The sequence below is a fragment of the Lichtheimia ornata genome (genome assembly GCF_029851405.1).
Source record: "Lichtheimia ornata isolate CBS 291.66 chromosome Unknown scaffold00125, whole genome shotgun sequence".
NCBI classification, from domain to species: Eukaryota; Fungi; Mucoromycota; class Mucoromycetes; order Mucorales; family Lichtheimiaceae; genus Lichtheimia; species Lichtheimia ornata.
Genome location: NW_026695445.1, coordinates 35,826 through 51,160, shown reverse-complemented (window position 1 = coordinate 51,160; position 15,335 = coordinate 35,826). Strand labels below are relative to the sequence as shown.

The 15,335-nt window shown below is 43.7% G+C and overlaps 6 protein-coding genes across 6 annotated transcripts; 4 read left to right on the top strand and 2 right to left on the bottom strand.

Annotated features, from left to right (window-relative positions):
* Positions 1-60: 60 nt before the first annotated feature.
* Positions 61-1,452, top strand: O0I10_012402 (uncharacterized protein; the record flags this gene model as incomplete). Its single annotated transcript, XM_058492331.1, has 1 exon — positions 61-1,452. The coding sequence occupies one exon, from the start codon at positions 61-63 to the stop codon at positions 1,450-1,452; it is 1,392 nt and encodes a 463-aa protein (XP_058336919.1).
* A 223-nt stretch (positions 1,453-1,675) lies between these two features.
* Positions 1,676-3,007, top strand: O0I10_012401 (uncharacterized protein; the record flags this gene model as incomplete). Its single annotated transcript, XM_058492330.1, has 1 exon — positions 1,676-3,007. One exon carries the CDS (start codon positions 1,676-1,678, stop codon positions 3,005-3,007), a length of 1,332 nt encoding a protein of 443 aa, XP_058336918.1.
* A 1,242-nt stretch (positions 3,008-4,249) lies between these two features.
* O0I10_012400 (uncharacterized protein) lies at positions 4,250-5,437 on the bottom strand (the record flags this gene model as incomplete). The annotated part of the gene is made up of 1 exon (XM_058492329.1): positions 4,250-5,437. One exon carries the CDS (start codon positions 5,435-5,437, stop codon positions 4,250-4,252), a length of 1,188 nt encoding a protein of 395 aa, XP_058336917.1.
* A 5,192-nt stretch (positions 5,438-10,629) lies between these two features.
* On the top strand, positions 10,630-12,685 carry O0I10_012397 (uncharacterized protein; the record flags this gene model as incomplete). Its single annotated transcript, XM_058492328.1, has 3 exons — positions 10,630-10,637; positions 11,488-12,148; positions 12,224-12,685. The coding sequence occupies 3 exons, from the start codon at positions 10,630-10,632 to the stop codon at positions 12,683-12,685; spliced, it is 1,131 nt and encodes a 376-aa protein (XP_058336916.1).
* Positions 12,686-12,710: 25 nt separating this feature from the next.
* O0I10_012396 (uncharacterized protein) lies at positions 12,711-13,313 on the top strand (the record flags this gene model as incomplete). Its single annotated transcript, XM_058492327.1, has 1 exon — positions 12,711-13,313. The coding sequence occupies one exon, from the start codon at positions 12,711-12,713 to the stop codon at positions 13,311-13,313; it is 603 nt and encodes a 200-aa protein (XP_058336915.1).
* A 250-nt stretch (positions 13,314-13,563) lies between these two features.
* On the bottom strand, positions 13,564-13,935 carry O0I10_012395 (uncharacterized protein; the record flags this gene model as incomplete). The annotated part of the gene is made up of 1 exon (XM_058492326.1): positions 13,564-13,935. The coding sequence occupies one exon, from the start codon at positions 13,933-13,935 to the stop codon at positions 13,564-13,566; it is 372 nt and encodes a 123-aa protein (XP_058336914.1).
* Between the last annotated feature and the right edge of the window lie 1,400 nt (positions 13,936-15,335).

Genomic DNA, 15,335 nt, shown 5'->3' with positions numbered 1-15,335 from the left:
TGGAATTAAAAGGCCGCTCTTTTTGGAAGAAAAATTCAAGCCTTGCTACCTGTACGCTGTATGGAACCCATACGTTCTCGGCCCTATCGCCTTACTTGGGAGGAGGAGAAGTACTTGCAGGAGGAGTTGACTCGTTTGCTGGATCTCGGATTGATTACACCATCTAATGGCCAATGGACTTCACCAATCTTTTTTGTCAAGAAAAAGGATGGCCAATTGCGCTTGGTGGTGGATTATCGAAAGTTGAATGAGCGAACGATCAAGGATGCGTATCCACTTCCTCAAATTGACAACCTTTTGGATTCCATGGGAGGTGCATGCGTGTTCTCAACCTTGGACGCAGCCAGTGGGTATTGGCAGATTCCACTATCAAAGGAAGCATCTGAACGTTCGGGCTTTGTGTGTCCCTTCGGTACCTTTACATGGAACGTCATGAGCTTTGGTCTAACATCTGCACCCTCAACTTTTCAACGTACCATGAATACCATCCTTCAGCGATTCATCGGCAAGTTCGTCTATTGTTTCATCGACGATATTATTATTTACTCAAGATCCATGGGCGAACATCAAGAACACTTACGTCTGGTTTTCGAAGCATGTGATAAGGCAAACTTGCATTTGAAGTACAGTAAGTGTAGCTTTGGCCAAAAGTCAGTCGAGTATTTGGGACACGTGGTGTCAGATCAAGGTCTCTCTCCCACAGCTCGAAATGTATCCAAGATCCTGGAAATGCCCGCTCCACGCAATGTTGAAGAAGTACGATCATTCCTTGGCCTTAGTGGATATTACCGCCGATTCGTTCCTCAATACGCACGCATTCTCGCACCCATATCAACTCTGCTGAAGAAGGAAACCAAGTTTGAGTGGGGGATCCTTCAACAAAAGGCCTTTGATGGAATCAAGGAGATCATGACGTACCCTCCTATATTGGCATTCCCGGATCGTGCACAGGTCCAGATCCTCACAACAGATGCTTCGGGACTCGGTGTTGGAGCTATTTTGTCCCAGTCGCCAGATGGATCTTCCGAAAAGGAAACAGTAATCGCGTATGAATCTCGTGTGTTACGTGGTCCAGAGACACGATACTCGGCAGTTCATCAAGAGGCGTTAGCTGTGTGTTGGGCCGTGGACAAGTTTCGACATTACCTTTCGGGTCGTTCCTTTATCTTGAGAACGGATAGCTCTGCCGTATCTTTTGTCTTGAACAGTACCAAGCCTTCCAAACTTCAAAGATGGGCTGCAATGTTCATGGAGTACGATTTCGAGGTTAAACATCATCCCGGCAAACTCAATCCCGCTGACGCTTTATCCCGTTTGTTACCTACATCACCCGTGAATTTCGTAGCGGTTGCCGATTATGAAGAAGAGGATCGAACGTTCGAATCGGGACCCGAGTGGCATGGTACCCTTGAAGAAGACGACTATGACATCAACGATCACTGTCTCTTGTAATAGAAACTCCACCATTTCATCGATAATAGATTTTGAAAAGATATAAATAGAAGCAATCATTAGAACAAATAAATCATCATCGAATATCTCAAAGAAAATCTTTTCTTACCCTTGTTCTTCCTTGTTCGAATTACTCATCCTTGTATACCCATCACCTGTTCGCTGGTCCAAGTTTCATCTACTACATCATCCATTCAATAACGGCCAAGACCCTCGTTTAGCCATGGAGTATCCCAAGTACTTGGCATTGTACTATTACTTGCAGAAGAGGACGTACCCGAGAAATGCCAACGAGACGGTCAAGAGAAGACTAAGGGATCAAGCAAGAAGATTCGAGGTGTATGCTGGACGCGTGTATTACAAGGCTGATAATGAAGAAGAACTGGGCTATGAATTGTTGCATGAAGGAAACGTTGATGAAGTGATTCGACAAGTGCATGAAGAAGGACACTTTGGGATTGGTAACACGTATCGACGTGTGCGAGTACAATATAACGCGCCAAACCTAAAGCAAAGAGTCAAGGAATTAGTACAAGGCTGTCACGTATGCCAAATCCGCAAGAGGATACCTCGTAAAAGAAATCACGTCGCCAAGCCTATACCTATCCATGCTACACCCTTTTACATGATAGGTTGTGATGCTGTTGGGCCGACTCAGAACGTAACCAAAAGCGGGAATCGGTATCTTCTTGTGGCAGTGGACTACTTGACAAAATGGCCGATGGCTCGAGCAGTTGCTAGGATCGATGAAGAAACGACTGCAAAGTTTATGTTTGAGGAAATTGTCGAGAAGTATGGAGTACCCAATTACCTATTAACGGACCGAGGCTCCAACTTCAAGTCGCAAATGGTGGTAAACTTCCTTAAGGGCCTAGGCTGCAGACATCTCACGACGACTGCTTATCGTCCCCAAACTAATGGTTGTTGCGAAAGGTTGAACCAAACCTTGGTGAATACAATAGCAAAGTTGGCATTGGACGAGGACAAGATGGGCGAATGGGACGAATTTGTAACGCCAGCACTCATGGCAATAAGAACAATGCCCAACGAAAGTACCGGATACACGCCTGCCAAGTTGTTGTATGGAAAAGAAATGAGGACACCAGCAAACTGGCCAATGCCAAGACAAGACTTCGTGTTGGGTGAAGAGACTGAAGCAGTAGTTGAAAGAGTTGTTGCAATCAACGATTTGTTGGTGCAATTACGAGACGATGCGAGGAACAAAGCAATGAGGGAGAAGGAGCGACAAAAGCAGTTGTATGATAAAACGGTACATATTCGGAGACGATTCGCAATCGGGGAAAAGGTGTTGATGCGAGATCCTACCCCACAATCAAAGTTTCATGCTCGATGGCTTGGGCCAATGGTAGTCACACGCTCAACTCCGCATGGGGTCTACGAATTGGCAGGTCCTAATCGAACTAAGCTGAAAGGCGCGGTTAATGGAGACCACCTCATTCCATACATACAACACAAGAAGATGGTACCGGATATACAAGTGAGGCGAGCAGAACAACAATTCCAGGCTTGGATCGAGAGGATACAAGATGAATAAGTTTGACCTAAGGGGGGAGATTGACACGGCGCGAACTAGGTTTTCCGGTCAAACTTACCCTTTTTGGCTAAAGGGTCAAGGCTTGTAACAAGGCATTATGATCAGTGCTCACGTGATGCTACGACCATGACATCTTCCTTCTTCTCTTGTTATCATCTCATCGGTTACCCGATTCTGCCCCCTTGAAAACTGTATCGATTGTATCACTTGCTTACGTGTTTACTCGTCATCATCATTACATAGATCCGCTTGATAAATGAAAAGTATAAAAGAAGTGTATTTGTGAATGAAATAAACGGCATCCTTATCGAGAGTAAAAGGTTCTTTGTGGAATACGTTGTTGGGTTAGGAACTCCGTGACCATTTGAGGATCATTTATCGCATTGAATTGGATATACAGCAGTACTTCATTAGTCATTGTTGGATATTTCGACCATATTATTTACCTGTCAATCAATCCCGGAGATAAACATCAAATTCACTGTACCGGCCGTGTCAGCAACCTCCTCACATTTCGGTCTGGTGACCCACGCAAGCGCCAAAAATAGAAGTGGTCAAAGCCTGTATTGCGATTTTGGCACTTTCACCAAAATACTACGACTCTATATCACCACCGACAATGGTTGGCAAGTCATTTAGGCGATTGGCTGTCGAGAAAATGAAGGTCAAAGTTGGGTGTGTTTTTCTCATCATCTACAAGGTTTTTGGACTTGCTCTCTTCATCTACAGCATTAGCAGTGGTATGAAAAGCTGATAGAAGTGTCGACGAATAAGCCATGGTCCCTCAAGTGTATAGCTTTGGTTTAGCCTTCTTTAGGTACAAAATTGGGCATCAATTTCTTATGTGACTGCTTTTTGAGATTGTTTTAGATCGTTTCGGAGCATGCAGTTACCATGTCGGGGTTTTATTTAAAGCCCAGTTTCCTTATTTAGCTACGTATATTTATGTATATATAGTATATAAAATGTGGTCCCCTATCTTTTCAATGATCCGCTTGACGTCATAAATCTTACCAAAGGAAGTAGTAGTTTGGTATATAATAAAATTTTGGACTTGTCATCTCTCCCGCCACAAAGCCAAACTACTACTGAAAAAGACTAATCCAACCTTGAACGTGAGATCCATGCTTGAAATTTTTGTGCCGCACGCTGTACTTGGACATCAGGAACCATGTTTCTCCGTTGATGATATGGAACTAACATGTCCCCATGTACTGCGCCATCCAATTTACGTGATGATGGTCACGCCAGATGATAGGTACCAAGACTATTGACTTTCGTTACCACCAAGGGCCCGATCCACCGATCGCTAAACTTGCCAACGGGTGCCTTGTCACGCATCAACACCTGCTCTCCAACTTGAAAGCGTTTACGAGGAGCCACATTTTGATCATACCGCCTCTTGTCACGTGTTTGTCTTTCCTTAACTCGCATGCGTGCTTGTTCACGGCTTGTATCGGAAAGATGTTTTATGACTCGTGTACGTTGGGCAATCTCCACTTCAATCTCGCCTTCAACATAATCGATCCTTGGGGCAGGCCATGTTGCCGGGGTACGCAATTCATATCCAAACAATAGCATGGAGGGAGAAAACCTTGTTGATTCGTTTGGCATCGTACGAATAGCCAACAATGCCATATCCACGTACTCATCCCATCGATCAGTTTTATCATCGTCTCGTGCAATTTTGGCAATGGTTTGGGTTAAGGTTTGGTTTAATCGTTCACAAAGGCCGTTACTTTGGGGTCGATACGCCGTAGTGGTAATATGTCTGCAGCCCATGTCACGTAGAAACTCTCGAACAAATTCAGATGTAAAGTTGGATCCTCGATCCGTTAAAATATAGGAAGGTACGCCATATGTCTTTACCACTTGATTGAATAGAAAATCAGCTGTTGTTTCTTCATTGATGTTGGGTACTGCAGCTGCCACTGGCCACCTTGTTAAATAATCAATCGCCACCAAAAGATAACGATTACCATGCCTTGTTGGTTCCAACGTGGGACCCACAGCGTCGCAACCAATCATGAAAAATGGACGACTTGGTGTTTGGATTGGATTTGCTTGAGCATAACGTCTTCGAGGGGCACGCTGTCTAAATTGGCATGTTTGACATGCTTTAACAAATTCCTTGACATACTTCGATAAACCAGGGCTCCAGAAGTTTTCTCGTATACGTTGCCATGTTCGTATCTCGCCGAAATGACCTTCATTGTGCACTTGTTTAACAATTTCCTCGATGTTTCCTTCATGGAGAACCTCAGGACCAAAGAATGTTGGATCATCGGTTTTGCGATACAGCCTTCCTCGATGGGCTTCAAGACGTTGTGCTTGGTAACGTAGCTTGCGTTTAGTTGATTCATCGGCACCGCTAAGATAGCGACCCTCAGTGATGTAGTAATACAAAGCCAAGTAATAAGGGTACTCCATTGTGGAACAAGATGGTTCAAAAACAAGGCGATGAATCGCCTTATTTAAATAGTAGTGTAATACGGCTGAAACAGGAAAATAGGATGTAGACAGGATTTGTGTATGATTAAGAAAAGAAAAAGTGAAAGAGTTGTTATCTTTATTCTTTGAATCATTGACGTCTTTTATAATCATAATTGAAAGTCATATATAAGCACAGCACGATTGAATGTTCAACATAATTTGTCATCATAATAAGTGAATCGAATCAAAAGGAAAGGAATGGGTTCATCAATGTTTCTATCTTAAGCAAAGGGCAATCGGGAAAGGGCATCTGCTGGGTTCTTCTTGCCGGGATGATGTTGGATGATAAAGTTGTACTCCAAAAGAGCAGCTGCCCATCGTTGCAATTTGGGACTTGGCTTGGAATTGGATAAGATGTATGTAAGGGCTGAATTGTCCGTTCGAAGTACAAAGCGACGACCAGCAAGGAAATGTCTGAACTTGTGCACAGCCCATACAATGGCTAAAGCCTCTTGATGTACTGCTGCATACGCCAATTCGGGACCTCGTAAAACTCGGGATTCATAAGCAATAACGGTTTCCTCGTTATCACTGCCATCAGGGCTTTGTGACAAAATCGCACCAAGAGCTTCACCTGATGCATCGGTTGTCAAAATAGGCACTTGTTCACGATCCGGGTACGATAAAATAGGTGGGCCAGTGAGAAGGATCTTGATATGGGTGAAAGCAGCCTCTTGATCAGGGCCCCAATAAAACCTTCCTTTGCGCCTCATCAATTGAGATATAGGATGTAGAAGTTGGGCACATTCCGGGATATGTCGACGATAGTAGTTCACCATCCCAATAAAAGAGCGTACTTGATCAACATTCCTAGGGGCTTGCATCTTTCGAATCTTGACAACGTTATTGGGTGATGGCAATAATCCTTCGTTTGATACAATATGGCCAAGATACTCCACATACGTACGAGCGAATTCGCACTTAGCACGCTTCAATCGTAATCCTGCTTGATCGCAAACTTGAAGTACTTGACGTAGATGTTCAACATGCTCTTCCACTGATGATGAAAAGATGATGATATCATCGATGAACACGAACACAAACTTGCCAATGAAGGGGCCGAGGATACTTGTCATTGTTCGTTGAAAGCATACAGGGGCAGATGTTAAGCCAAATGGCATAACAGTGAATTCAAAAGTCCCATACTTGGTAACGAATCCACTCAACTCGATTGCTTCTTGTGCTAATGGTATTTGCCAGTATCCACTAGCAGCATCGAGTGTAGAGAAAACTTGAGCACCAGCCATGGATCCGAGCAAATCATCCAAATGAGGGAGGGGATAGGCATCCTTAACGGTCTTGGCGTTTAGTTGTCGATAATCAATCACGAGTCGCAATTCACCAGTTTTCTTGCGTACAAAGAAAATAGGAGACGTCCATATGCCTTTGGAAGGTCGTATCAAACCCAAGTCCGTCATGGTTGCAAGTTCCTTCCTGAGATGATCTTCCTCTTCCCAAGTAAGCCTGTAAGGTTTTGAACGCACTGGTGTAGAATCTTGAAGAGGTATGTGGTGCTCATATCCTTTCACGCGACCCAATCCACTGTGCTCAACAAAGCAATGCTCAAATTGATCCAACAGATTGGTAATCTCCGCTGGGATTGAAACGTCATCGCCCTCAACGCTTCCATTCCCCAACAGCTCTTCCTTGTAAAACTCCAACAACTTGCTTGCACCTGGGTCTGGTTCTTCTTCAACAGCACAATGGCTCTTGTCGGCAACACTTGTCATGAACACCTCGGCTTGTCCGTCATTCAGGTCCACGATGTCAACTGGTTCACCTTCGCCACCAGTAATGTTTGCAGCAAACACAACACCGTTTTCTTCACTTGCCAACAAGTCGTCTTGTCCTTCAGCACCTTCATTGCATTGCAGCACCACCGACCCATGCCCATTCTTGATAGGAATGACAATGCTAGCATCAGTATGATCGATACGAATGCCGTGTGCACGAAACCAAGTCATACCTAACAAGCAAATGGGGCGATGAGTATCGAAAATGCACATATGCTCTGGGCGGTACTTTCCTGCAACTCTTATCGGTACGTGGGTGGTTACTTTGCCAACTCCAGCTGATGTTTGTCCTAATGACGATAGTGGTAGACAATCACCATTGGGTTGAAGGCCAAGTTTTTCTGCCAACGGTCTTGAGATAACGGATACGCTTGCGCCTGTATCGAATGTTGCTTCGGTTGGTTCACCATTGATAACGATTTGGGCCTTCATGGGCTTGCTTGATTGAAGTGTGGAAAAGTTGTAAGGATAATCATGGAGAGTGTCATCGGATCTTAATGAATCTACACTAGACACTGATTCTGTATCTGATGTAGACCATTCCGACTCAGTGGACCAATCTTCATCAGCACCGACATCAACTTCCATGTTATTCACTTGGGCCTGGGACTTGCGATTTTCGGCCTTAGGCTTGCGACCATAAAGATATCGGAGCCCATCACGCAAATCCTTGTAAGCTGCCTTATCCAACGAGATCCATTGCGCCATACTTAATCCAGCATCGAGTTGACCCAACTTTCGCCAAATATCACGCTTACGTGTATTGACTACTAATCTCCTTGGTGGTGCACGGCGTCTTGGTCTTGCTGTTCTCTTTTGGCCAACAACTTGATTTGTCGGTTCGATATCCATGGGTTGAGCTGAAGATGCAACGGCTCTTGCAGGTCTTTTTCCTTTATCGGCACCATGATTGGATAATGAGGCGTCATCAGCGGTACGTTTTTGTGCATTCATGATTTCAACAGCATCACCATTCCCAACGAAATTTACATCACCAGGCTTCGACTCCTTGGAACCTTGATCTTGTGTATTGGAGGATTTTATATTGACGGCACCAGTACCTCCGTTCACTGGTGCCCGGTCGCTTTTCCCGGTTTGTTGTCAGGGCATTCATACGACTTGTGGCCTTCCTGGTGACAAAGGAAACAACGGATGGGTCCTCTTGGTGGTGGTCTTGCACGTGGTTGCTTGTCAACAAGATTGATTTTCAATGCGCGCATACCAGAAACTAGCTCATCAAGAGAGCTTCCAATACTTGCAACATCGTAATCGCTCTTGGCACCCTTGTCACTGTTCTTGGACGAGATACTCCTGGTGGTTGAATCAATGCTTGTAATACCTTGTTTGGTTGGCACCGAAAATCCAGACTTGGTATACTTATTCATGACAACTTCAACTTGACGAGCCGACTTGATGACCTTGTCCCAATCAGCAGTAACACCACCCTTCTCGAGTTCATATCCAATCTCAGGCTTCATGGCACGTAACAAGCAGCGAATGTGATAATTCTTATCCTTGATATCAAGTAAGCGGCACAATTCGAGAATCGCTAATGCAACATCATCAACTGATTGGTCATCTTCTTGCTCCATAGTCTCCAACTCTGACCACCAGCGATCTTGCAACGACTCAGCAAATTGCTTACGAAACGCTTCCTTGAATTGCGTCCATGTTTTAATTTCATCCTCCACCGTGTCCCACCAGAGTTCAGCTTGTCCTTGAAAATGAGTAGACGCCACAAGTAAAACTTCCTCATCCTTCAACTCAAGACCACGCCGAATACGATCAAGATGACGCAACCAACTCAAAGGGTTACGATCAGAGGTACCATGGAAATCCTTGGGTTCAGATAGAAACTTATAAAGGTGACGCTTATGTTGTAGTTCAGCATACATGCTTGATGGCACGGCACGCGTACTTTGATCTGCTGACATTTTCCACCTTGCTGACACCAATCTGACACGTGCGGTGCTAAGGGTTGTTCAAGAATATCCGGGGAGGTAAGTTGTGTGTGTAGGGTAGATAAAATAAGAAAGACTCCACCGGCAAGTAGAAATACAATGAATACAAATGAAATGTAAAATAAACAATGAACACTGAAGACTGAAAGATCAACCTGCAATGAACAATCGAAAAGATAATCAAAGAGAGAGAGAGAAAAAGGGAACAATGGGAGGGGTGTGTGAATAGTCTAAAGGTAAAAAGGGTCTCGTTCGCACAATATCAGCGATCAGCAATAGGAAACAATCCTTCTTCAAATCTTCGGCTTCAAAAAGCTTGTCTTTCTTTATTCAATCATTGAGCTAATTTATATTGACTTGACAAATACAAGGATGATGATGACAATGATAATAACAATATGGGTGTGTGTGCGTGTGCTTGTGTGTGTGTGTGTGCGTGTGCGTGTATCTTAGTATGTCTGGATTTACATACAGTGCGTCTGAATGATAATGTATGATCATGGTGCATTCAGGGACAACCGAGTGAGTGATAAAAATGATAAGACGTCGCAAGAGAAGTCGTTGCCATGACGAATGTGAGATCAGGGTGCAATCGTGGTGCTGTCGTACTGTGTCAATGTAGAAGTGTGAATGAACAACATAACAAGTAAAGTGGAATGAGCTGAAGTGAAAGTCGTAAAGTCAGAAAGGAAGCAAGGATAACAAAAGTGATGAGTAAAGGGAAAAGAACTCGTAAAGAAAGTACTAACAGGGAACAGGTAAACAGGGAAAGCAATAAACAGGGAATGACGTGGGCAAAATGTGGTGCATGAAACGGGGCATCGGGGAATCCAAAAAGGGAAAGACAAAGGAGTGTGAGGGAAACATCAAGCATCGTCAAAGGACATCACGTGGAAAGCACCAAAGGCGAGCTTGACGTCATAAATCTTACCAAAGGAAGTAGTAGTTTGGTATATAGTAAAATTTTGGACTTGTCAACCAATACGTATGTTATGTGCTAGTGGCCATCATTCTAGCTTAACATATGTATGGTCCCTGTTCGAGTCTCGGTAATATTTTACACAAACTCAGTAAAACTCTTTTTTAAAAAACTGTCGTAGGTCATGTGACCACGTGACCTAGCTTTTGCTCGTTCCTTCTAGAACCCTTTTCCTTTTGATGCTGGCAATTGCTAGAAGCTCTTTACTAGCATCTTCCACATCATTCATAGAATCCATACATCGAACATATATATATCGTGAACATCCTTAGCAATAAAAGATCATCACTTATCATAGCAACACCAAAAGTTATATCATTGGCCACTGATCTAATCAGCCATACGATAACGACAAAACTTCACAGGTGTCTACAATGTTTCTTTAATATCTCATCAATGCAGTGGTCCATCGATACCGGGTAAAGTGCAAAATGATTGTTTTTTATAGCGTTTACATCGGAGATAAATGTTTGGATAATTGTGACTTGGAAAAGTTTTCTACATCGAATCTGAAAGGAATTGTACATTATAGTATATAGTATTGTGGAGAATATAATCTGATATAACAGCATAAATTTCTGTAGCCATCTAAAACTCCGCGAAAGCATTCCCATCCATTACCACATGCGGAAGACGTCGGTGTACCAAATTGGAGAGCAATCTATTAACTAGGTCAGGCGCTACAAGCAAAAATGGTCATTGTCCAACCTTTATTACAAAATAACCAATCGTTTTCATAGGCTCATCGCTCCCCAGCCACTATTGCAACATACATGTAAACTGGTTATTGCATAGATCGGACGCACCTAAATACTATATATAAATTTCACATTTGTAAGGCATCGGCCCGGAGCAGTATTCCTGTGAAAAGGTACACCATCAACTTTGAACATGAGCCTTACAACAGTTGTGTGGCCTCCGATTTTCAAATCACGATAGCACGTCCCACAGACCGCGCACATCTATATAATACATATCGCATGATCACAATTGACGGCCCCATCGGGTGATATATATACCAGCGTCCGACGTTACACACACCAAAAGGTATTACTACAAATCTAGATGAGAAAGTATCTTACCACAGATCCGGAATGTGCCTGTCTCTTTCGTCAATGGTAACAATAATCTAATCACGTGCCCGTCCTCCTCATTATCTGCTAACTCCATTGTACTTATTGTAGATACCTAATACCAAACGAGCATCTTCATTGCAACAAACCTTGCACCTATTGCCCAACCTACATGTACCAGCTGTGGTCAAGTAGGCCAATCTTCAACCTGTCCACTTAACCCGAATACCACAACCACCAATAACGACGTCGTCTCTACCACTCCTACTGCCAACACTTCCAATACCATCTTCGTTTCCACCAATACTTGCAGCAGCTGTGGTCAACCTGGACATTTGCGACGGTCGAATCTAAATTGTCCCAACAACCCTCGCAACATTTCCAATGTCCATTCAACACCCATTGCCCATTTAACACCCATTGCCCATTCAACACCCAATGTACTTTCAACACCAAATGCACCTTCTGCACCCAATGCAAACACCACTCGGCAGGTTCCCCAACGCCGTTACCCTGCCAGGATGCTTCCTTCCGATTTTCATCCAACAGCCAGGCCACGTGACAATATTGGTCCTGATGGCAGACACTCCTTTGGAGAAATGTCGTCAACATGTCCTCATTGTCACGCCAAGGCCTGGATTGCTGAACGTGCGGACTCCTCCATGTCAAATCCAAAATACTCCTTTTGCTGTAACAAAGGAAAGGTTTCACTTACATTGCCGTCGCCTCCACCTGATCCACTACTTCGCTTGCTTACTGCCCAAGATGAGGTTTCTAACGCTTTCCGTATCAACATTCGTGCATACAATTCCGCATTTGCTTTCTCCTCTATTCGTGCTGAGGTATGTATGATTCGCCCTTCCATTCTCAGTTCCATCTTGGCATGCACCTAATCATGTTTCCTAATATCCCAAAAGCTTGACACAGACCTTGCAAACGCAAGATCAGGAGTCTACACTTTCCGTGCCAACGGTGTTATTCATCATTCCATCGCTACTTCAATGATCCCGTCAAATCAACAGCCAGGGTTCGCTCAAATTTATATATGCGACTCAAACCAACAACTCGATATTCGTGCTTCTCTGAATGGTGGCCTTGATCGAGATATTGTGCAACAATTGCAAGACATGATCTTGGATGTCAACCCTCTTGCTCGCATCTACACACGTGCTGCTGATCAACTGGAGAATGAGCCTGACAATGATTTTGCTATCACCATCCATTCCGATCGTTCTTCCAGCCGTGGCCATCGTGGTCAGTTTCTACAACCCGCCACTGCTGAAATTGCTGCTGTGGTCCCAATCTCTTCCTCTTCCACTGCCTATCGCAATATTGTCATCAGCCGTCATGGTCAAGGGCTTATGCAAATTGACGGATGACATCCGCTGTACGATCATTTACACTATGTCCTCATGTTCCCTGGATTCGTACCGCAATGTGGAAGATGCTATGGGACTTGGTGATAACGACATGCAATCCCTTGGTCGTCGTTATATCTTGCCATCAGGTTTCGAAGGAAGCCCTCGACATATGCATAAGCTTTATCAAGATGCTATCAGCATTGTACGCCGATTCGGGAAACCTCATCTATTCATCACATTCACTTGCAATCCTGCCTGGCCAGAAATTCAAGACAACCTTATCCCGCCACAAACAGCACCTGATCGCCCTGATCTTACTGCACGGATGTTTCGTCTCAAGATGAAGGAATTTATGGATGATCTCACAAGAAGGCATGTCCTTGGAAGAGTCGTTGCCCATGTCCATACCATCGAGTTTCAAAAGCGCGGACTTCCTCATGCCCACATCCTTCTTATCCTTACACCTGATGATGTTCCTGACGACGCAGACAAGGTTGATTCTATTGTTTCTGCTGAGATCCCAGATCGTACTGGGTATCCTGATGCATATGCAACAGTGAAACGGTTCATGGTTCATGGTCCATGCACAGCTGCAAGATGTCTTAATGAGCACGGAAGATGTATTTGTGGTGTTCAAGAAGATTGAATAGTAAAAAACAAAGGTTTAAAGACAAGATCGAGTACTGTGAGACTGATGCCGGGTGTTTTATTATGGGATCATCCCTATTTATACTTTTACTATTGCATGGATATTTACATTGATGGGTTTATGCATGATTGAAACAGATTTATATACATGGGATGTCCAGCATCCCTGTTCTTTGTCATAGTGAGATCATGTACAATGCATACACGAATACAACATCACCTCCCTCCAGGGCGTTGCCAGGGGTAAATCATTGGCGACGTCTTTTAGAAGTCCGTGTTGTATTGTGTACCTGATGGACGTGTTTTCTTTTTCTTTTGGATGTGGAATTAAGCAAGGTTGTTTGGTTTGTATCGTGAGGACAATCTACACCAAGTCGTTCCCAGTAAGAGGTGATGACCTCGGTGCTATTAAAATGGTCATATGGCTCCCAAGTATCGTCCTCAGCAGTATACCCCTTCCATCTTACTTTATAAAGGTAGCTACCGTGAGGCTCCTTTTTGTGTGCTGCGATGAAGTCAACTTCATAGACATCATCAGCAGGCATGATCTCGTCCTGCGAGATCAACTTTAACTGAGAAGGTGGTATATCGATAGGTAAAAGTTCTCCTTGCTCATCCATAAGAACATAGGAACCTCCTTTTGTTTTTCGCACTACGGTGTAAGGTCCCTCATATTCGGGATACAACTTCCCTTTCTTTTGTATACACGTTTCATCACATGACTTTGTTTAGGGAATTCTGTAATGTTATGATGTTTATCAAACTTCCCTTTCTGCTTCCTAGTTACAGCTTCCATTTTATCCTTAATGGCTGGAAAGACCACTGTATTCATCATGTCAATGCGTTCTAATAAATCATGCCTTTCCATCGGTGACAACAATTCACCATTACCATAGTCTTCAAAATTACTTAATTTGCGAGCGAACATTAATGAAAATGGAGCAGTATTTATACGTGTGCTTACTTTTGCGTTCATGGCCAACTGCACTGCTGGAACATACAAGTCCCAGTCTTTATGTACTCCTTGTATCCGCTTCTTTATAGCCCTTAATGATGTTTGAACCCAGCGTTCTGCAACACCGTTGGCCCTTGGATGGTAAGGTGTTACCAAACGGTGGTCAAAACCTGATGCTCTTTTGAAATGTCGCATTAAGTCATTAACAAATTCCGATCCATTGTCGGATTGAAGTACTCGTGGTAACCCAAAATCGGAAAAGATTTGAACCAAAGTGGATACGATTGTGTGCGATTGCTTATTAGGGATTGGTCGTAAGACACAAACCACGAGGACAAGTAAATAGTTGTTACCTTGGGTAGATGTCGTCAAAGGGCCGGCTAAGTCCAATGCCCAATGATCTCCGGGCACATACGTCCTTATTGGTTGCAAAGGATTATATCTTTTTTGTGCAATGTTATACTTTTGGCATTCTTTGCAAGCGTTGACGATTCTCAATCCTTGTTCTTTTATTGCTGGCCAATGTAGCCCATTATTGTGTACTGCTTTTACTATAGCATCGGCACCAAAATGGCCGAACAAGTGTGCATTTTGTAATACAGGATTTCCCAAAAGAAGTGGAACATGAGGATAATGATTTCGTGGTTAAGGTGATTGCTTTCGTGGGTGATGATTATTTGTTCATGGCTAATGACAAGTGAGTTCGTGGCTGGTGGTTTTTGGTTTCGTAGGTAGCGCTTTTGGTTTCGTGGGTAACGTCTTTTGAATTGGTGGGTGCTGCCTTTTGAATTGGTGGGTGCTGCCTTTTGAATTGGTGGGTGACACTTTTGGTTTCGTGGGCGCGGCTTTTTAATTCGTGGAGGATGACTTTAATTTTCGCGCAGGATGACTTTAATGTTCGTGGGTAGCGCTTTTGATTTCGCGGGTGATCATAAACCATTCTATGCAACAGCGGACATCAATCAGCAAATCGTATGCAATGTTGACTAGCAATGCAGCGTATGAAACCTTTATCGTCACCCATGAAATCAAAAGCGCCACCCACGAACATTAAAGTCATCCTGC